At 33.9% G+C, this 23,316-nt stretch overlaps 1 protein-coding gene across 3 annotated transcripts in view; it reads right to left on the minus strand.

Moving 5' to 3' along the window:
- Positions 1 to 23,316, minus strand: part of LOC149224631 (uncharacterized) — a 447,397-nt gene that overhangs the window by 40,871 nt on the left and 383,210 nt on the right. The window contains exon 6 of one of the 3 annotated variants that reach the window (XM_089386199.1): positions 366 to 478. The exons of the other annotated variants lie outside the window; for them this stretch is intronic. Within the exon in view, the coding sequence (XP_089242325.1) occupies positions 381 to 478 (98 nt within the window). The 3' untranslated portion in view covers positions 366 to 380. Of the gene's footprint in view, positions 1 to 365; positions 479 to 23,316 lie in introns of those variants that run through there. 3 annotated transcript variants of the gene reach the window in all.

The following is a 23,316-nucleotide window of genomic DNA, read 5'->3' on the forward strand; positions in this document are numbered from 1 at the left end:
CATGGCATGGTGATGGATTCAAAGGCTAAAAATGAGAGTAAAGAAGTGATAATGGATGAAAAAGTATGAGGGTTCTGGGTGTTATAGGTACGGAAAGCTCTTTTCCACCACAATTGCCTTGCCCGTGACAATCAAAATACCAATAAGGGTAGACCTACCAATCCATTCCGAGAAATTGTACTTGTTTGGAGCCATGACACTAAAAAGTAGCTTGGAGAATCTACTTCCTGTTTTGATTCAAACTAACCAATCCAGAAACCAAGGTAGGACGAACTACTGTTGGGGATGCAGAGGCACTTTCCTCCCATATTGATTCACAATTAGAAAGTACATATGCCCTTTCATTAACTTCTGCATGTAATGAGATTGATGTGGAGTTATCAAGTGGTACCTTGAGTTGCATGGTGGAGGATGCTTGTTGAAAAGATGCATGCAAACCTTGCCCAAGCATGGGAATCTAGCCTCTGTAATACCCCATCTGGAGGATTGCAACCAAAATACTAAAATCAACCCTCTAACCAAAAATTGGTGCTCTTAGAAACATTTTTTTCATGGTTAAAATTATAAGATTTTGCAAATCATGGTTTGAAAAACAATATCTTTGCAACATAAATCTTATAATCAACTTCTGAATTAAAAAATGTGCTATCAATAGTGCTATTAAAAAAATCAGGCTTAATATAACAATATTTTTGAAATCATGACCCATGAAATTGATATTGTTACATATAAAAAAGAAAAATATAAAAAATGAGGAAAGATAGATAAAAGAAAGAGGAAAAACAAAGGTGAAAAAAACCTTAGAGTTTAAATAAAAATAAATTACATTATAAATGAAAAAATATATTTGTAATTAAAGAAAAAAAAAAGAAAAACAAAGAGATTTCTCTAATCAAATAAATTATATATGAAAACGAAAAATTAAAAACAATTTTTATTAATTGAATGTATAGGGCATAGAGTAGAAGGTGACAAGTGTTTTATTAATGCAATCTATAGTATAAAGGTTATTTGTTCAAAATTCCCTGGATAAAAATCTAGCTATGAAAAATCACTACTACTCAACCTATAAATTAAATTAAATTAAATGTGCCAATCATCTCAAAACTTAGATTATCTAACAAACATTTTTTTTTTAATTAAAAATAAATAATTTTTTATAACAAAATAAATAAAAACAATGCCAAAGAGGTCACTCCTACCGTAAATATTTTCCAAGCCAATAATTTTATGAATTTAATTCAGCATTAGAAAACAATCCATTCTAAAATCGTCGGACAAGTGAAGGAATATTTGATAGAGGGTTGCAATCCATTTTAGTGAAGCATAACATGTGAATTTAAATTTCCATAATAGAGAACCAGGGAAGTGTGTTAGGAGACTTTTGTACATCATTATTGACAATGAAAGTGTACTTTATTACTTGATATATTTTTAAAAAATTTTAAATGTATTTTTTTATATATCTTAGTTATAAAAAAGATAAGAGTTATAAGGATTGTATTTACTTTAAAATATTTTCTAATTTAAGAGGTGACTTATATTTATAGGGATTGAAATATTGAATGTAAGTGTTCGGTGGGATAAACTTATTTATTGATTTTTATTTATTTTATTCTATTTTTATATTTTATATTTTATGTGAAGAATATATTATATGTTTGAAGTTATTTTGATATTAAATATTATCATGTTATTTGTGGAATGGAATTTGAATTTAGGTGAAAAAGGTCTTTTAAATAAATTTGGTTGATATTATTTATTAAATTTTATTATAATATAGTTATTAATTTTATGAAAATTATGATTTCAAAATGAAATTAGTTTTTGAGAAGATTTTTTTGACGGAGATCACATTATAATACTTTTGTCAATGCATTTCAAACCACCGAGTGTGTTTCATTGTTAGGACAAGTTGAAGAATCAAATCATGGCTGCATGTTAAATAGGGAGAGCAGATCTTCCAACGGATATATTTGACTAGGAGACAACTACATTGGATTGGGCAATTTGACTGAGAAACGATTAAATTTGACTGGCCAACGTGATTGAACCGAGGGAAAGGGAGAGGAAAAGTAATTTTTGTTATAATTTTACCAAAATTTGTTATATTTATTACCAAAGTTTGAATAAAGGTAAAGTTTGTATTTAATAATCAAGAGTATGAATCAATTAGTTATTAATAGGCCTATTTCTCTAATTATAATTATATAAATAAATAGTTAGTTAATTATTATGTAAGTTAGTTTTTGTTATATTTATTTCCAAAAAATATAATTGTTTGAAATCACTAAAACAAACATTAATCATTAATCTAATATGAAAAGACCATATAATTTTTTTTTATAATTACAATCATAATATAGAATAATAAATAAATATATATGTCTATTATAAATTTATTTATATATATAATTATAAGATAAAAAACCTAAAAACCTTAAATCAATAATATAATATGAAATAATATATAAATATAAATATTCTAAATTAAATATAAATACATAATTATTATGCAAGCTAGTTTCATGTTATATCATAAATATAAATGGTAAGAATAAACTCCCAATACCTATTAATATACTTATTTACTATTAAAACTAAACAAATAAAAAACATAAATCATTGATATATATATATATATATATATATATATATATATATATATATATATATATATATATATATATATATATATATATATATATATATATATATATATAAAAGTTTATTAATATATATATAAGTTTATTAAACCTAATAAGTTAAATAATTGACCACTAATTAAGTTTAAGGAATCTAATAGCATAGGGAAGAGGCAAATTCCTCTTAATTAAACAACATGGAACTTAAAATCTTTGTAGAAGAATAGGTTGGTTAATTCATTTATAGTTACTAATGCCCAAAAAGGGGAGTTAGATCAATAGTTATTATCAATGATCAGGAACAAAAGGAATATATTTAATTTATCTGTTCAAATAATAAGGTTAATGAAAATGATTATTCATCTAGAGGGAGTGAAAGAAACTCGAAACCACCGAATAAATACTAAAATAGAGAAACGAGAAGGAGAAAAGGAAAACAAACGATCAAGGTGATGAGGGGGAAACAAGGAAGACGCGGGCCGGGGGGGTGGCGGGGGGGAGGGTGGGGAAGCGGCTAGGAGGAAAGGGCAGGGATCCAGCAACTGCTAATTTTCCAGCCGTCATCTCTATTGAGGTTGCTCAGCCTTTTTTCGATTTCTATGGCTTCCCTAAATTTCCGGTGATGGAAATGCGCCACCTTGGCAATAACATGGGCCTCCTCAATGCATACATGATGCTTAGTCTTCTCTGCATGTTCTGCCAGGGCGGAAGACTAAGTCCTCCCATGTTTTATGTCGGCTGAGTGCTCATTAATCCTTTGATTAATAGAATGACCAGTCTCACCAACATATGGGGTCCCACGGGAACATGGAATAACATAGACACCTTTCATGTACTTGGGATCAACCAGATCTTTTACCGATCTAAGGGAGCTATGGATGGTGTTAAGGGGTCTAAATAACTCCCCTTTTTGGACATTAGTAACTATAAATGAATTAACCAACCTATTCTTCTACAAGGATTTTAAGTTCCATGTTTTTTAATTAAGAGGAATTTGCTTCTTCTCTATGCTATTAGATTCCTTAAACCTAGTTAGTGGTCCACTATTTAACTTATTAGGTTTAATAAACTTTTATTATATATATGATTTATTGTTTTTATTTGTTTAGTTTAAAAAAATAAATAAGTGTATTAATAAGTATTGAGAGTTTATTCTTACAATTTATTTTTATGATATAACATGAAACTAGCTTGCATAATAATTAACTAACTATTTATTTATATATTATTCCATATTATATTATTGATTTAAGGTTTTTGATCTTATGATTATATATAGAATTAAATTCATAATAAATATATATATATATATATATATATATATATATATATATATATATATATATATATATTATGATTTTAATTGTCAAAATAAAAATAAAAATTTATATCGTTTTTTCATATTAGATTAATGATTAATGTTTGTTTTGGTGATTTCAAACAATTACATTTTTTGGAAATAAATATAACAAAAACTAACTTACATAATAATTAACTAACCATTTATTTATATAATTATGATTAGAGAATAAGCCTATTAATAACTAATTGATTCATACTCTTGATTATTAAATACAAACTTCACTTTTATTCAAACTTTGGTAATAATTATAACAAAAATTACTTTTCCTTTCTCTTTCCCTCGGTCCAGTCAGGTTGACCAGTCAAATTTAGCAGTTTCTCAGTCAAATTGAGCAGTGCAATGTAGCCGTTTCCTAGTCAAATATATCTGTTGGAAGATCCGCTCTCCCTATTTAACATGCAACCATGATTTGATTCTTCAACTTGTTCTGACAATGAACCACACTCGTTGGTTCGAAACGCGTCGACAAAAGTATTATAATGTGATTTCTGCCAAAGAAATCTTCTCGAAAACATTAGTATTAAAAACCCATATTTTATTTTTGATAAAAATAGTAAAATCAATTCCAAATTAAAAATGTGGCAACACATTTTTTCTCTTTTTTTTTTTGCTAAAGCAAGAGACGGACCTTATAATTCAATGAAGTAGGTAAATTACAATATATACAAATGTCCACCGAGCTCTGTGAAAACAGGCAAAATAGACATTTGCCCTACTGAAAAGAGACACACACACCCTAGAAATGTACCACCCAAACACTCTAAGTTACATTCAAAAGAAAAAGCAACGGGCAAGGTTGGGCATGTGAGCCTTCCCCCCAAAATCCTGTGAAAACGACCCATTAAACTACCCCTTTGATCTCTGCTGTCTAAATTTCTCTATTAATCTGACGGCGGATATGCAAATCGCTCCAAGGAGAAACATGATGTTTAACCTTTTGACCCCACCAAACCGCATGAAAAATCCTGATCATTGAACGACTTTTTAGAATGGACAGCTGAGTTGAATATCGCACGACCGGAAGCTAACGAACTTTAAAATGCGATGAGGGTGGTTTTTGGTCCCCACCCCCCTCCACGTGTGAGGCTTCGTGTGGTATCGCAGCCCATTCTCCAAAACCACTTCTTGTATGAAAGCGGTGCGATCGCCAGAAAACCACCTTGTCGACGGTTTTATCACCCGACTATGGAAATTAACATGTTGATGCCTCCTTCTCTACTGCCGAGGGTTGTTCTCACAAGATTTTCTCTAGACTGAGAAAAATTTCAGCCAAATATCGAGGATTATTAAAGATGAGATAGTCCTATTTGCCAACACCAACAAGGGTCGTTCTTCTACCTGTTTTACCCAAATGAGAGAAACCATCTGCGAAATGTTCATTGAGACCTATCCTTTTTAGGATTGTGCCAAAACACTTCTTTGTCCTTTTCTGCTAGGTTATGACTACAGATTTTTAAATTGCTCTGTGGTATTGCTTGCCACCCTGTTGGCGCTCTGCTTTCTTTGCAGCAAACCCCTTGGTTGGCCAAGAAATCCGCCAGTTTGTTAGCTTCTCTGCGCACATGATTGAACCTGCTTGAGTTGAGCCCCTGAAGGTGACCCTGAATCCTCTGGAAAACCCGGATTAATTTCCAGTGTTGAGAGACTTTCTCCGGTTCTGATCTGCAATGAATTCTTTTTACCGAGTTAATAACTAACTCAGAGTCGGCTTCAATGATTACATTGTGACAGTTCTCCTGCTTCAAGAACTCAAGGTCCTGCTCCAACGCCATTAATTCTGTCATGTTATTGGTGGCCCTTCCTAAGTGACAATGGAATATGGAGAGGATATTACCTACTTCATCCCTTAGAACCCCCCCATAGCCCGCTATACCGGGGTTACCTTTTGAGGCCCCATTGATATTGAATTTCAAAAAGCCTCTTGGAGGAGGTTGCAAATACTCCTTTTTAGAAAACTTTTTGATTACTGATCTGTTTTGGTCTGGTAGGATGATCCCCTGCATGCCTAACAGCTGGAGAGTTCGAAGGTCAGCTCTAGAGGGAGGAATAATGGGAAGAATCTTGATAGATGAGTTGACCGTTTCCTTGATTTGTTTTAAGATCTGCTCGAATAGGCTAAGAGCGTGATTCTTTTCATTTTTGAAAATTCTCTTGTTCCTTTCTTTCCATATATTCCGAATAATAAAACTTGGCATGAGAGCCCATGCTAGGTTGAGTACTTCATTATTCGAAAAGTGTTTCCTCCATCTGTTTAGGGTGTTTGTAATACTCTCTTTCTCCCTGTCAGAGTGTTGAAACATGTTGGCAAAAGCATCCCAAAGCCTGGAAGTGTAATTGCAGCTGTTGAGAAGATGTTCCAAAGTTTCCTCTTGGGCTTCACAGAGTTGGCAGATGGAAGGTCCTACCATGCCTCTTTTTCTAATGTTGTCCCAAGTCAAGATTTTCCTGTGATGAACCAACCACATGAAGAGTTTAATTTTCATCCAACCTTGATGTCTCCAAAGGTTCAGCCAGGTTCGATTTGATGCCTGGGAAACCAGCTCAAGGAGAATACTTTTTGCTTCCTTGATATTGAAGATGCCTTCATTGTTGTTTCCCCATCTGAGTTGGTCTTGCCCTTCAGAAACTAGGATCTTCCTTTGATCCAACGTTTTTCCCAGAGCCTCTGCCTTTGTTTTCAGTGTTCTGTCATTCCTGCAATTTATATTCTTCCATATCCTCCATTTTCCATTATTGTTGGTATTATCCCAAAAATCTTTCACTCTTTTTAAGCCTTGGGTGTTAGTTTCATGCTTCAGGTTCAAAAAATCCTCTTCTAACAATCTTGGTTCCTGTTGTCATTTGTCCTCCCAGAAAAGGGCCAGGTCTCCTCTGATTTCCCAAAAGCTGTTTCTTTGAACTAAACCTCTGTTCTCCCAGGCTTTGTTCTAGATAGCAGAGCCCTTTATGTTACCAGACATCCTTATGAGCTCAGTTTGCTGCCAAGAGCTGGCATATTTTTCTTTCCATATGCTTGCCCATTGCGCGTTGGGATTTTTAACCCAATGCCACCAGAGTTTTTCCCCTAGAACCTTACTTAAGATCTCCTGGTCATCTAAGCCTAGGCCTCCATGATTCTTGGGTTTACAAATCTTTTCCCAAGAGACCAAGGCCCATTTTTTCCTAGAATCCTCCCTGCCCCAGAGAAAGTCTCTTTGAATGTTTCTAAATTGCTGCAGGACTCCTAAGGGCGCAGGTAGCGCTGAAAGCATGAAAAATGGAATTGATTGGAGAACCGCCTTTGTCAGTACTAGTCTGATCGCCAAATTTAAAGATCTGCTAGCCCATTTTCTGACTTTGTCTTGCATTTTGGTGATCAAGGGTTCCCAGATACTCTTGTGCAAGGGTTTCGCAGTTAGAGAAACACCTAAATACGTTGAAGGGAGGGAATCCCTCTGGAAGCCTAAAATTCTGGAGATATTTCTCTGAATAGCAATATTGGTATTAAAGAAAAATATTTTGGATTTGGAGAGATTGACTTCCATACCTGAGGCCATGGCAAAGTCAATATTTTTCAACCATGGTGTCAATAGTCTTGTAATATTATCAATGAAAGCGTTAAAATTGGTAAGGTTGAATCCAAAACATTATAATCAACACCTAAATAAAAAGATGATATTCTTATTAGCGAACCAAATCCTAGTGACGTGATTAATCCGAAAGATATCCTAATGATGTGATTAATCCAAAAAACATTTATTTACAATAAAATTACAACCTTTTTTTAAAATCATAATTATGAAAATAAGTATCTTTGCCACACAAATTTTAAAACCAACCTTAAATTAAAAAAAATATGTTATTAATAACATTAGTTCACACACTTTCAAATTTAAAATTATAACTTTTTGAAATGATGACAAAATTATTACATATAATTTATAAAAAAATATAAATAAAAATAAGATAAAAAATAATGGAAAAAAACCAGAAAACATTATTTTTTTAAGTGAATAAAACGAAAAAACTCACATTTTAAACTAACTCTGAAAAAATCACTTCCTAAATTAAAAAAAAGGGGAAAATGACGATAATGAATTTTTTTTTAAAAGAAAACGAAGAGAATAATTAGAGGAAAATGCGGAGCACGTTCATATATTTTGTTTTAAAAGGAATTTATAAGTGATTTATTTATTTATATTTTATTAATATTAATATTTTGTTTTAAAAAGAATTTAAAAGTGATTTATTTATGTTTTTGTTTATTATATTTTTATATTTTATTATTATTAATTTTTTTATATAACGAGAAAATTTATTATATTTTAGTTGTTAGATAGACAGTGGAATAATTTTTATTGGCTGTGATTCGTTAATGTAGATTGATTAATCATTATTATTCAAGGAAAGCTATGCCACTTAGAATTAATTGTTTGTGGTTAGTAAGGGGTAGTATTTCACACTTGCTAAATGACCCTGGGTCTTGGGCGTTAACCTATTTCCTTACGTTCAAGGAAAATGAGCTCTTAACCAAACATAAACAACTTTAGGGCATACTCGAGGCCTCTTTTTGCTCATCCACATGTGTTTTTCTGTTGTTGTTGTTTTTTTCCTATGTTTTTTTCCTTTTAAGAATTTTGTATGTAATAGCTTTGGACTTTTAAGTCATGTTTTAAAAAACATTATAATTTTAAACCCCCAAAGAAATCATGTTACTAATAGCACCTATGAAAGGTTTATTCTAAAATTCCAATTACAAGAATACCAATTTTCAAAAGAATAATTTCAAAAAAAATTATAGTGTTATCTCTTAAAAAAGAGTTGAGAAGTGTGCCAAGAGTACTACTTTTTGGTTTGAGGGTTGATTCTAATATTTTGTTTACCACTATACTAGTTGTTGAGTTAACAATTTCAAAGTACTTATAATTCTAATCTTGGAAAAATAATGGCGTTGCTATCAACGCCACTTTTTGATTTGAGGGTTGATTTTTTTTTGACAATATTGTAAGGTTATTAATATCTTGGTTGGAAAGGTAGTAAATAAGCCTCAAAAGAAAAAAGGTGCTACTAGTTGGAAAGGTAGTAAATAAGCCTCAAAAGAAAAAAGGTGCTACTAGTGGCACCATTTTTTGAAATGAGAGTAAAAACTAACCATTAAATGCAACCTCTAAAGAAATGAGAACTCTTAAGAGTTCTCATCAAGTGGGTAACTACATTTTTTAATCTAATTTTGAAAGTTTGACCAAATTGAATAATATTTATACATTGTAATAGGAACATTGATGAGAGTCAAGTGAACTATTCTATCAATGTTTTTCTCATTAAAGACTATAAAAGGGTTAAAGAGAAGCCCATATAACACTCTTCATTTTTTGATCGTTTGCACTCAATGAACAACTCATCATGTCTAAATTGGTAAACTTATTCACTGATGTATACAAATTGAATGGACTCAATAACGATAAGGCTTGGAATTGTGACATACAAAGCACATTAGTTATAATAAGTTGTGAAAAGATGTATACAATAATGATAAAGCTCCAATTAAGCTTACTAATGTCAGAGAATTGAAAGGTGAAAATGCACTTGCACTTTTGAGATCTCTTGTAACTGATAAAATGTTTGTACACATTGAAAATGCAACTGATCCCTATAATGCATGGAAAATCTTTAAGAAAATGTTTGATACTCAATATAAATAAAATTGGGTTGATCTCCATACAAAGTTCCTTAAACAAATATTGGACTAAGGACTTGGACTTTATTTCGTGTTTAAAAAATACCAAACTAGAAATATTAAAATGAGGATTTAAGGATGAGTAAGAAAGTTTTACGACCTTGATATTGTTCAATGGTTAACTACCCTCTTATAAACATTTTTTTGGAACCTTACAAATCATTAGTAATTAATTGGAGAATCAAACTTTTGATTATCATAGTCACTTATTGGTTCAACATGATAGGACCTTTGGTAGAAAAAGCTTAGGGGAATATCTTCACTTTACCAACTCAAGAAAATGAGAAAGCTTAAGAGGGAGATACACTTATATTGAAAGTACAAGAGAAATAGGTACATACAATGAAAAGTGTAAAGGAAAATAAAGATTTAATAATCCAAAAAAATCAAGTGGATGATTATGGCCTTGCTAGAAGCCAAGGAAGATGAAGAAATAATTAAAATCAACAATATTTTATAAGATATCAAGACCTTCTTAACAACAATAATCAATTGGGAGAATGCTAATATATGGCTTAAGTCAAGTGCAAAATTTGTTTTCACATTGGACATGTAGTAGACGAGTTTAGAACATAGATTGAAACTTTGCCAAGAATAAATAAAATTTGAATTCTAAACAACACCCTAAGTAGCTAACAACTTCAACTTAGTAGGAAAATAATCAAGAAGATGATTTTGAATATGTCTTGACAGCCGAATAGGAGACAAAACTTGTAGATTCAATTACCACCAACAAGCTATTGGGAAAGGATTATGAAGATGATCAAAGACTAGATATGAGGGCTACTATGCATAGGTTCTATGGGAAAATATTATTTTTGGACATATCAACATATGAAACTTCATCCAATTTATTTAATAGATGACATAACCCATATTTCTAACAGGAAAATGATAACTCTACTTTCTTTTCCAGGAATCGATAAAGTACTATTTCCAATATTTGGTATGTTCTAACCTTAATTTGTTGTTGTTATTGTCCTCGATCCTAATTAGACAAGGAGGTTGTCGAGTTACGATGGAAGATGTATTGAATTAAATTAATTCAATTAAACGTAATTTCAAAGTAATAATGAAGGATTAAAAGATGAGAAACATTGGAGGATACATTGCATTGTCATCCCTTGCAAATAGGATTTTGCAAGATCGATAGATTTATGCTCTAGCTCCTTAAGAGTTTTGCATTACATATTTGGTCATTTGGAGTTTTATATCTTAATTAGATTTAAAATAGAAGAGATGATTAAAATATTGCTTACTTTCAAAAAGGAACTACTAAGTTTCATGCATGTATCATTGACAAACAGAGGAAAGATCCTTTCTTCACATGTATATGTTGAGGAAACACATGTTTACAACTAATATACATTGAAACTTCCATATTATAAAATTTCAAAGTATAAGAGATAATCCACTATAAAAATTTCAAGATAAACCCTTAAACATCTAAAATACCAAACTTTCGCTGTAAGCAATACCAAGAATATAGAGAGAAGAACCCTTAATGTAGAGTAACACCATATAATACTCTTTATAAAAAAGGAATCACTCAAAGGTCATGCTTGTTACAAGACAATACCAAAAAACACACCTCCAATACAATGATACACGTGTAGTTATGCTTTCTTAAGAGTGTTCCTTGGGGTCTTATGCCCACTACCTCTTATTATTAAATTCTTTCCTTTTAATCTAATAAAAAATGAGAGAGTGGACCCTAATGACATTCTAGTAATTTTTGACATGGTGTCCTTGTTTACCAAAATTACTTTAGACGAATCCATTCAGGTTATTAAGGAGGAAAACAAAAGCATACCATTCCTGGATGTTCTTATCACCATAAAGGAAGATGATACATTAGGACATCACATTTTCAAAAAGAAAAGTCATACAGAAAGTTAGCTCCATGCTAATTCCTATCACCATCTTGCTCAGAAGTTTGGTTTTCTTAATACTCTTGCTGTTAGAGCCTTTAGAATATATGATGTCGATCACTTGGATGAAGAAAAGAAACACTTGGCTAAATTCTTTAAGAATAAAGGATACAAAGACAAGGGCATTAGGAAATCCATGAAAAGAACTGAAGAAAATCTGAACTCCCAAGAGGCTCGAGCACACAGTGGTAAGGTTTACCTCCCTTACATCCAAGGATTTATTGACAAGATTGCAAAGATTTCGGGTAAGAAATATTTAGCCACCTAGTTCACAACAATTGGAACAATCAGATAAAGAACGAAATCTGTGAAAGACAATATTGAGCATCATTAGCTTAAAGGAGTCTACAAAATTGATTGCTCTTGTGGTAAGAGTTATATTGGAGAAACATAATGCTCCTTGCAAAGGAGACTACAAGATCATGAAGCAAACCTTAAAAATGAACGATCTAGCATGTTAACCCTGGTTGAGCACTCCTAAAAAACTAAACATCATATTTTCCTAGAAAATGCAAGGATCATCGCTAGAGAGGAGTGTATTAGAAGAGAAAAATTAGGGAAGCCATTGAGATAATAAAGCATCCATATAATCTCAACAGGGATGATGGTAACAAGATCAATGGTGATTGATTTCCTCTAATTCGAAGGATTGGTTCTTCTAGTTCTATTCACTCTCAATTTTGACTCCCTCCCCTAACTTAATTACATATAATATTAATTATAATATATTAAATATACTAATTACAATACATTAACTTTAATATATATTAATAATATTAATAATTAATAATTAATAATTCTATTATTTAATATAAGTAATAAAATATATTATGCTATTAATTAATTTACATTAATCATTATTAAATATAATATACCTAAATTAATATAATTAATATACATTAGGTATTATTATTATTGTATATCATTTACTATAATTTATTAGTCGTTATGATTCTATACCATTTAGAATATTATTCCTCAAGTATTATTTTTTTTTTCTCTATAAAAAATAATTCTATTAAGAGGAAAGAAAAATATAGTTACAATGAGGCATTAGCCTCAGCCGAGAACATCTGAGTTTCATCTGGTTATCAAAACTGTCCCATGTTTGGGAAAACCAGTTACACTTTGCAAAAAACCATGCAGAAAGTCGGGAATACAACAGTAAAACCAGAATGAGAGCTTGAGAGAGCACCATTTGAAGCATTTGAGACAACATCATATGATAGATTGCTACACAAATCAGCAACAGAACCACAAATGCCAGAACCACAAAACTACAAGCAGTATCACAAAAACCACTAACAACAGAGCCTAACCAGTCAGCAGCAAAATACTTGGGTGACACGTGGGCGACCATGTGGCATCACATAGGGAAGTCCAGGTCCAGTGGCTCCTCGATGACAGGGCACTCGTTCCCATACCAAATCTCACCTTCCTTCGCCACACCGCCCTCCGCCCCGCCACCTGGAGGTTCCGAAGCCTGAAGGGTGCCGCTCGAGCTGCCAGCAATGGCCATGGAAATTGTGGCACCGTGAGAGCTGCCACCTAGTTGCCGAGTGTCACCTGCAACATCACCTTCCTCATGCTACCCGCCGTGCCTTGCTGCTCTGCCTTCATCTGCCGAGAGCTGCTCTGAGCCATGTCTACCGACGATTTTGTGGCTGTCCTGAGGTTGCTCAGTAGGGTTACGCTCCGGAGCCCTGTGTTGTTGTTCTTCTTCAGATAAGATGATGGTAATATTAGCAGTGATAATGGGCCGGTTCAGGTTGCTCTGGAATCTGAAGTGAGTCGACTGGAAGGCACTGTCCGGATAGGCTCTGCTAGGCGGGCTAGGAGGGGGAGAATTAGCCTGGGATGAAGTCGGAGAGGCAGGTGGTGGTGGCTACTCCATATTTGCACAGCCTGAGAACTAGCACGACCCCCTTGGCTACCTCCATGGTGGCTCCTCATGCGGTGACGAACCATGGTAATGCAGCGAAGGAGAAGCGCAGGTGAAATGGGAGCTTGGATGGGAAGCAGAGAGTGCTCAGAGGGGGCCTGAATAGGGTTTAGAGGGCAGAGCTGGGAGAGTGAATTAAGACAACAGGGAATCAAACAATGATTGCCTGTAACAATTCTCCTGCAGGGGTTTCCTGCTTGGAGCGGGCATATACTGCAGGAGGGCGGATCGACAATGGAGTTGATGGGCTTAAGCACCATGTTTAATCTAACCATCTCCTTATCTCGATCAGGGCGTTCATTTATTATGTCCTGCAGGCGGATCTGCTCTCGCCTGAGGTGAATTTGCAAGTGTCTGAGCTGGGCATGGAGATTAGCGCTGGCCTGCAGCTGGCTGGGCCGAGCGTCGTCGTTCCCCTGAAGCGCCATTAATAGCTTCGAATATCACCCGCATCCGGGTATTCCTCAAGTATTATTATAGTGGATCATTTACTATAATACAATAGATATTATAATACATTAGTTTATATACATTAGGTATTTTTTTTTTAAGGAACAGATAACATTTCATTATAATGACTGGAAATGGGTTAGGTTCCTTACAAAATGAAGACTTGTTCTATCTGCATCTTCCTTCTCCTTACACTGAGTATGGATCTTCCTGCTACCCCTATTATTTACATATATTCTATTGGGATTTAACTATAACTATATCTTACCAAAAAACTCCTGCATATTCTATACAATGATATTGCATAATTGAGATTAAAACAAACACAATTAGCTACTGCCAGTCTCAGCATCATCACCCGCAAGCTCGCCCACAAACTTGTTCAGTTCCTCTATTTTAATCTCTTCTTCTTCCTGAACCCTCACAAATACAACAGCAACATCCTCGTCTTCTTTTAGAGCCCTCGTAGTAGCCTCCTCAACATTATCAACATTGATGGCTGATGAATTTCCAACCCCGAACACTTCCTTTAAAATTCCAACCGTGGTTGTCTCCACCTTGATTTCAATGTTATCAACCTTTTGCTAGACATTCAGAACATCCATGCACATGCCTTCCATGGTTTTTTGCATTAGTTCCTAGTCTTTACTTAGCCCAAATAATTGGGCATCAATGGCCGCCATGTTTTCATTCAATCTTTGGTGATTTCCTTAACCACTTGCTTACAATAGCCCTCCACCAGGCTCTCAACTCTTACATGCCCCACGCCATGGCTAGACCCTAAGCATCTAGGACCAGATCCTCCCCCACTGCCATTTCTCACAGATGATAAGTTTGCAGCAAGACACTTCTACACAATGAAGGTCTTGTGATTAACTAACTGAAGCCAATTGAGGTATATTAAACAACCTGATCCATCCCAACATTCCTTCTGAGCCTGTCTTTCATAAATGCGAAACAGTGTAGAGTCTTGTCAATTCCTATTCCTTCCATGTTTTCCATCGTCTGAAACCATAATTTAGCAACGATGGTTCCTTCATCCCCAAGGGAATATGTTATATTGCAAATTCCAGCGAGAAAACGATGCCTCATCACCCACCTGTCCACATACATGAATTTTCATCCGATGACGCAACAGCTGTGAGTTAACTCACCAACTACTGGCCCTGTATCCAAGATACAACAAAGGTACCTCAGGGGACTATCCTTCTTAACTACCATCGCACTGAGATGCCTTGGAGAGTTGGCCTCCTTAACTGCTTCCTTAATGCTCTGACGACCCGTACCCCTAGTATACAGTGCCGTCCAGAAGCCTTCGATCAGGGGATGGGACATGATGTAATATGATGGTTTATGCAAATTTGACCGATTCCTAATATAACTCCCACGTTATCCTGATTGTTCACCAGATGGTTGTTGGCGCGCAACACGTGGAACAAGTGAACTTTCTCAAAAAAAATTAACATGTATGTGATCCTTACCATGATTGAGGAAGTTTCTTCTTCTAGGTGAGTGGCATTCTTGAGAAGCTTAATACATTTTTGGATGATTAGCTTGGAATCACCCACTATATTCAAAGTTTTGAAACCTTTATCCAAGCATATTTTCACTCCTTGCCAAAGTGCAAGAGCCTCGACCTGATTGTTGGTTGTAACACCAAGTCCCAATGCGTATTTTGCTTTTGTATTTTCTTCAAGGTTGATTATTACCCCTCCAACCTCCCCGATATACATTACATATTATTATTATAATATATTATTAGCTATTATTTATTAGGTATTATTATAGTATATCCATTTAATATATTACATTTTAATTCTTATAGGTTTATATATTTTTATTTATATGTATTTATATCAAGTTAATATTTATGATTATAGGTTCTATTAATATCAAGAGAATATTTATTATGATAGTTAATATTGTTAGGTCTTTTTTATTAATTAATTTAATTATATTTTCTTTCATTTTAGGTTTAGGGTTTTCTCACTACTTTTTTAAAGTTGTTTGATTTGATTTTAATTTATTTATTCCTTTGCTTTTGTCTCTTATTTCTTCAAAACATTGTTTTGATAATAGATCCCTTTTGGGATTTGAACCAAAACTTTCGTAATTTATTTTTATTTTTGTTTTTAATTGACATTAAAAAAATTGAGAAAAAATTATAAATAAATTTTTTTAAATGGACAAAAAATAATTTAAAAATAAAAAATAATAAAAAAATCACCTTTTTATTCTAAAAAAAATATTGATTTTTTTGGAAAAAAACAATTATTATTATTACTTATTTTAAGGGAAAAACTAAAATGCAAAAATTAAAAAAATTACTTAAAAACTAAAAAAATACATTTTTTTTTAATAAAAAAATAATAACACAAATAAAATTAAAAAAAATAAAAACTAATAAAAACATTTTAAAATATAAAATAATTTTAAAATTATATATAGAAAATAAAAAATAAGAACTAATAAAACGTTTTAAAATATAATTTAAATAAAAAAATAAAATAAATAAAATAAAAACAAAGAATAAAAAAATTTAAAATTAAAAGAACAAGTCAATAAAATTTAATTACAAACCATTAAAAAATAAAAAATCAAATTAATTAAAAATAAAAGTGTTGTTGTTTGTTGGGGCAGGGGACGTTGGGCATGGCCCCTTCGGAGATGGGGCTGGCCAAGTAGTCGGCTACATTGCACACAATCCCAACACATTTTATTATTATTATTGATTCTCATTATCTTAATTAAATTTATTTAATTTGTTTGGTAAAAAACTATTGATTTATTTTTTAATTAAATATATTTTTAGTTTTTAAAATTATATATATATATATATATTATTTTCCAAAATGGAATTGTTTTTTTTTTTTTTTTTTTTTAATTGTAAAAAGTTTTTGAATTCAAGTTTTTGTGATTTATATTGTCATGAGAGGTTTTTTTTATAAAATCATATTGACAAATATTTGGTAAATGCCTTTTGAACCATCTAATGTGGTTCATTATCAGGACTAAGTGGAGAGTCTGACATAAGAATGAAGTTAAATCTCGAGACTTTGATCTTTACATTATTTAACTTCATTCTTAGATTAGACTCTCGCCGAGATATATTTGCCAATGCAATTTTACAGAAAAATTTCATATATATATGCTTAGAATATAATTTATTTATTTATTTTTAAAGATGTTTTAATTATTGTTTTTTTTTTTCAAAAAAACTTTTTGAAATTATGCATCATCACCATCATCATCTATTGATTTAAAAAAAATCTAAAAAATTATATATTTTGAATTATTTTTTTTTTTTACATATATATATATATATATATATATATTTGAAAGGGCGTTTTTAATAATTTTGTGTACATCAATGATGATTTTATAAACCATAGTTAAAAAATATTGCAATTTTAGTGTCCCATTGAAAATGGGTCAAGTTGTCTTAGGTTAAGATCTCAAAAGAGCTAGAACAAAAGAGTCAAAAGAAAAAATCAACCTGTTGAGGTAGGGGTAGACTAGCTGCGCCACCATCAATTGCAATTACAAACTGAAATGCAAAGTCAACAAGATAAAATTGAAATGTTGGAGGAAGAGGTGAACGTTCTTCATTGCTGGCAAATAAGACATCAAGCTTGTCGAAATCCAGAAGAAAATCGAAGCACAACAAGCATCGTCCATGGAGATCCCTCAGATAAAATGCCCATTGGCCCCCCTGCTTAAGTTATGTCAACCCCTTGTCAAAGCATCTTGCTTCGTGGAGCATTTTGCAAAATCTACAGTAGTAAGAGATATAGTCTTGGCTCTAGCCAAAATAGATATAAAGGTTTGAATGTAAAATTTGAATTTCCTCTCTCTTCTAGACAGGAAGATCTTGCTCCTTTTCTTTGAGTGTAAATCTCCCCCTTTTTTCCAGCTGTGATGGGGGCGCAAACTTAATGAAAACTACTTATCATTCTTGTGAAAAAAAAAAAATCTCATAAGAGCAATACTTTTTAGCCTTAGAAAAAATTGCTCATAATAGAATTACTCTTTAATTTAGGTGTCGATTTTTAAGGTTTCTCTCTTCATTATATTTGAATTATAATGCCATGGTTGAGAATATTGAAATTTTAATATTTTTTGTACTCATAGTATTTGATTTTAATTCCATGGTTGAAAAATGTTAGACCTTTAAGGTTTTTCAGAGTCATGCTATTTAATCTTTAACACCATGGTTGAAAATTGTTGGAATTTTAAGGTTTTTCATGATCATGATTTTGGTTTTTAATGCCATGGATGAAAAATATTGAAATTTTGATCGTAAAAAAGTGGTGTTGTAACAACACCACTTTTTATTTTGGAGTGTTTTTTTCTTATCTTTCTTCTGTTATTTTTATTTTTTATTATTGGCTAGAGTACTTGTTTTGAAATTAGAATTCTTGTTAAGTTGGTAACATTTTTTGTTTTTTTTATTATTATTTATTATCATTATTATTTAACAGGTACAACATTGTATATTCCATATGATGAATATACATATATTGTCAGTACTGTCAACATCCATCATGTCACTTGTGGGAATTGAACCTAGGTGGGGAGGATTATATTTCTTCCTCCCAACCTGTTACACAGTATTTTGTCACACCTTTTGCACTTTCCCGTGACATACCCCGAAGTGCCCGCAACATGACCATCATGCAGTGTACTCATCCAGATATGCATCTCAGATCCTCCCTAAAACGCTGATGCAAAAATTCCTTGAGCTTCACCTGAAGGAAATGGCTCTAAAACCCTAATTTGAGGATCATCGCTCCCTTGACACTGAAAACCATGATGGTAGCTAGTTGCCCTATACTAGCACCACGATGCCATCACACTTTTGGCTTGGATATTAGCGATGATCCCTAAAAGGAAATTTTCCCAAAGAGGACAAGAAGCTTTGTGATCTAGAGGCTTCACGAACGACGAGTTGGAGGTTGTTCGGCATGGATGTGGTTGAGTTCTCTTAACTTCGCCTTTTGGTCTTATCCCTATGAGCTACCTCCTTGAGATGAGGGTCTTCTCCTATCTTTGGGGAGATCCAAACTCCCTTTCCCTGCCTCTATATTCATCCTCTCCCATTCCCAAATGGTTGGTCTTTGGCTATTTGCACCCTTAAGCTGAGATTGTGCCTACATGCTACTCATTTGGCTTGGAGAAGGAGTGCTTGGAGAGTTTGAGCTTGGATTTGGACATTCACTCAGGGAGATCTTATTGACATCAAGGCTTGGTTGTATGCTTCCTCCTTTATTCTATTAATATATACAACTGCTGGTTCATTTTCCATAAATGTGTATGTTAATTTATCTTAATGCTCCTTGATTTGTTAAGTAGGTTACTTTCGATTATGCTATTTGTACTTGTATGCTTTGCTGTGTCTTGATCTCTTGTGCAAGCATTTAAACACTGTGAGCAGTAGGACTGAGCCCGTGGCACAAGCGATTCAAGGTCTTCAACAAAGGAGGATAATGTAGCATCAGAATGAGGTAAGTCATCTTCCTCTTCTTCTATTTCGATTGTAACTTAGGAAAGTGTCTAGTAGGTTGTCATGTAGGTTGCTAGTCCCACTCATTGGGCTAGTGGAATCGTCTTTGTCTGCATAGAGGATTGCCTAGACAACAAAATGGCGACTCCATTGGGGAAGCTCTAACCTTTTCTATCCATTCCTTTAATTTGATCCTTTGATTAGTTTGACCAACCGTCCAATTCTCAGTTAGATTGAGTCAGCATAGGTATGCACAATCACTGATTACTCCCTTAGAGTGCTAAGTCTGGGTTGTTTGTTGGAATCTTTTTTTTTTCATTTTTCTCGCCCATCGTGGGTTTAGCAGTGAGAGTCGTGTTGGCATCACTGTTTTTACCTTTACAATCGCGTTAGAAACATTTTTTTCACTGTTTACCCATGCTGGAAATCATCACTACTTTTTCTATACAAAGTGGTGCTGATCACCTTGACCATCACGGGTTTGGGTATGCAAAGTAGCGCTAATAACCTAATCATCACGAGTTTTGGTATTTAAAGTAGTGCTAATCCATGAATGTGAGAATTTTTAAGGTTTCTTCCTTAGGATCCAGTGTGTCTTGGCCCCTAAGGTCTTTTCCCATCCTATATGCTTGGATTTGCAAGTTCTTTGATTGATTGTCTTGATTAATTTGCAAAATTTTTCTCATTAGCTTCGAAGTGAAATCTTACTGAGTTCTAGGGTTTCTGGTCAATTGGTCTTTGCTTGCTGCTTGTTGGTGTCATTGAGATGTTTGTTTTGTTGATTGATTGAGTGTTGTTTTGAAAAAATCATTTTGCATTTGTTTTAGCTCATCTTTCAAAATTTACTTTTCGTGAAAATGCATTAGATTGCTATCCTTTAGCCACAGGTAACCGAATCAGCCACCTTGTAGACATGATACACCAAACACAACATTCAGAGAGATTGGCCGTCATATGTTAAGTCCCTGGTTTCAGCTAAGGTGTATATTGCAGTTCACAGATACTTGGTAAACCCTTCTGCCTAGATTACCCCTTTTTTATTTATTTTTGTTAAAGTTCTAAAATCAATTAATTGACCGCAGAAAAACATCCTTCCTATGGAAATACTGCTTAGTATATCTTAGGTTGATACCAATGGAAACATTTCTTGAGTCTACCAGTCAAGGAAACCCCTCTGATGGGAATCCTAGTCCTTTTCCTTCTTTCAAAAATACTGGTGCTCCCTATATGGCAACATTGTCCCTTCCTGGATTGACCATTGGTCTACCAGTTTGGTTATTTTCAACGTCGCTGGTTCCGAGTGTCCAAACTGCTTTCAATCGAGTTCTCCTCCACCTGAACAACATCAACTTCATGTTGATCCTAAAGTTGACCCGTCGCCTTCTTCGCATGTTTCTTCACCTCATTCTTCCTCTTTGCCTAGTGAAAGTCTGAATTCTAGTAACTAGGAAGCTAAGAAGAAGAAGAAGCAAAATAAGTAAGGGGGCAACCAAACAACTATTGCTACCGATGCAACTAATGAAGAAAAATATTTCAACCAACCTCTGAAAGTAAAATTCCCTTGCATGTTATGTAAGGCTGACCACCTTCTTCGGAATTGTCTTGGTATTCCCAAGGTCTTAGAAGTGTGGTCCATAGGTTCACATCGACCTTTTTCATTAGCCTCTGGCGATCATGCTGGTGATAAACCCTCAACTAGTAATAGTAAAGCTCATGGGAAAAAGGGAAAAGTCAAATTTCCTTGTAAGTTGTGTGAAGGTAATCATTCCATTCACCTTTGTCCTCTTATGGATGAAGCTTCCAAAGAGTTGGAAAAACTTACTGCTTCCCGACCTCATCTTCTGGCTGGTTATCAGAAGCTTCCCCTTGATCCTTTGCTAGTTGATCAAGTGATTGATCAAAATCCATCTTTGGTCAATCCCACTCTCCCTGAAAGTGAGTGTCGTGAGTCCATTCTTGACCAACCATTGGCTGAGAAAACAATAGATTTGACTCCACCTTTAGTTAATCGTACCTTTCAGCTAGAGAGTGAATCTCGTACTGCTCAAATTCTTATGGTTTCTTTAGTTTCGAATGAACTGGAGGGAAATCCTCTCGTTCCCAAAGTGCATGAGAGCAGTTCTCCTGTTCCCATAGAGAAAGAGAGAAGCTCTCTAGTTCCTACAACACCCCCTCCAAGTCGTTTGGTCACTTGTTTTCATTGGAGTCGACTGGAAGGATATTGCCTTCCATATAGTGTACCTTTCCAGATTACTATACAAGATTACCATATGGCCGTACCTAGCATAATCATAGACGAGGGCGCATCTTTTAGCATTTTTCCCTCAACTTCTTGGCAAGCTTTAGGTTCTCCTCAGCTTGTCCCCGTCACCTAGAATTTGTTAGCTTTCAACAGAGGACTCAGTCAACCATTAGGGATCCTTCCTAAGTTTCCTATTACTTTGGGAGGAAAGATTGTCTATATAGACATGATGGTTGTCCAAGGCCCTTAGATTTTAATCTACTCCTTGGCTGTGATTATGTTTATGTCATGGGAGCTCTTGTCTCTTCCCTCTTTCGAGTGATGTGTTTCCCACATGAAGGAAGCATTGTGATCATTGATAAACTTACATTCATTGGTCCTGAATCAACTCCCACTCAATCATCATCCCTAAATGATTTTATATGCAAGGGGTATCACCTCCGCCACAGGTTAATTATGTGGCCACCAGATCCATGCCCACATCTACTGATGATCTAGTAGGTGATGTAGTATGCCATGTACTGGGGGCATTGGAGCCCAATTTTTCAATTGGATCCCTGGACATGTATCACTTCCAAAGTGTTGTTCTCCTATCTGATGAGAACCTCTTAGAAGCCATGGCCTCTTTTAGGTTGTAATAAGGTGTTTGCGTATAGTTCCTTGTCTTGTGTCAAGCTCGTTAAAAAATGAAACCAAGGCCATGAGGATAGTTCTTTTACTATGTCAACCCATTAAAAAATGGAACAAGCTGTCATGAGCATGGTTCTTTTCTTGTGTCAAGCTCATTAAAAAGTGAAACAAATCCCCTTCCAATTCTAGTTTTTGATTAGATCTCGTAAAATATCAATTGAGCCTTTCACTTGATCTCGTAAGTAAACCTTCATCCATCCAACTGTTAGTAACTCATACTCTACTTAGGTGAATGAACTGAAGCTTGGGGGGCATGTACCTCAAATTCAGTCTTTATGCTGGGGGCATGCAAACTTATCTCAAGCATAGTTTATCTTTGTTTCAAGCTTGTGTAAAAATGAAACCAAATTCAAGCATAGTTTTTTCTCATGTTTCAAGCTTGTGAAAAAATGAAACCATCTTCAAGTATACTCAAGCATAGTTTCTCATGTTTCAAGATTGTGTAAAAATGAAACCATTCCCAGTTTAGATCTCGTGATTGCTGTTTTTCTTAGCCGATTTTTTACAAGATGAGCCTTGGTTTGTCCATTCCATCGTCACCATCTCTTTAGCCGATCATATGTTTTCACTTGGTTGTTTTACCCTTGCTTGAGGAGCATCTGCGATGAATGGTCTTATTAGCCAACCTCTTGACCATTATATGTTTTGAGCAATTCCATCATGATTGGAACCAGTTGCTATCCTTTTATACCACTCGTTCCTCCAGGTGGAGTCATCTTAAAGCTCTTTTTTGACTCTCGAAACATGAAAAGATCGTCGAATACTTGTCTTTTCGAATTCGTTAAATTAAATGAATTGACGTCGTCATAGTATACGTTTACCCCTTTTTCGGGT

This window comes from Pinus tabuliformis, chromosome Q (assembly GCF_031772625.1).
Source record: "Pinus tabuliformis cultivar Carrire ecotype Pingquan chromosome Q, CPIR1, whole genome shotgun sequence".
NCBI lineage: Eukaryota > Viridiplantae > Streptophyta > Pinopsida > Pinales > Pinaceae > Pinus > Pinus tabuliformis.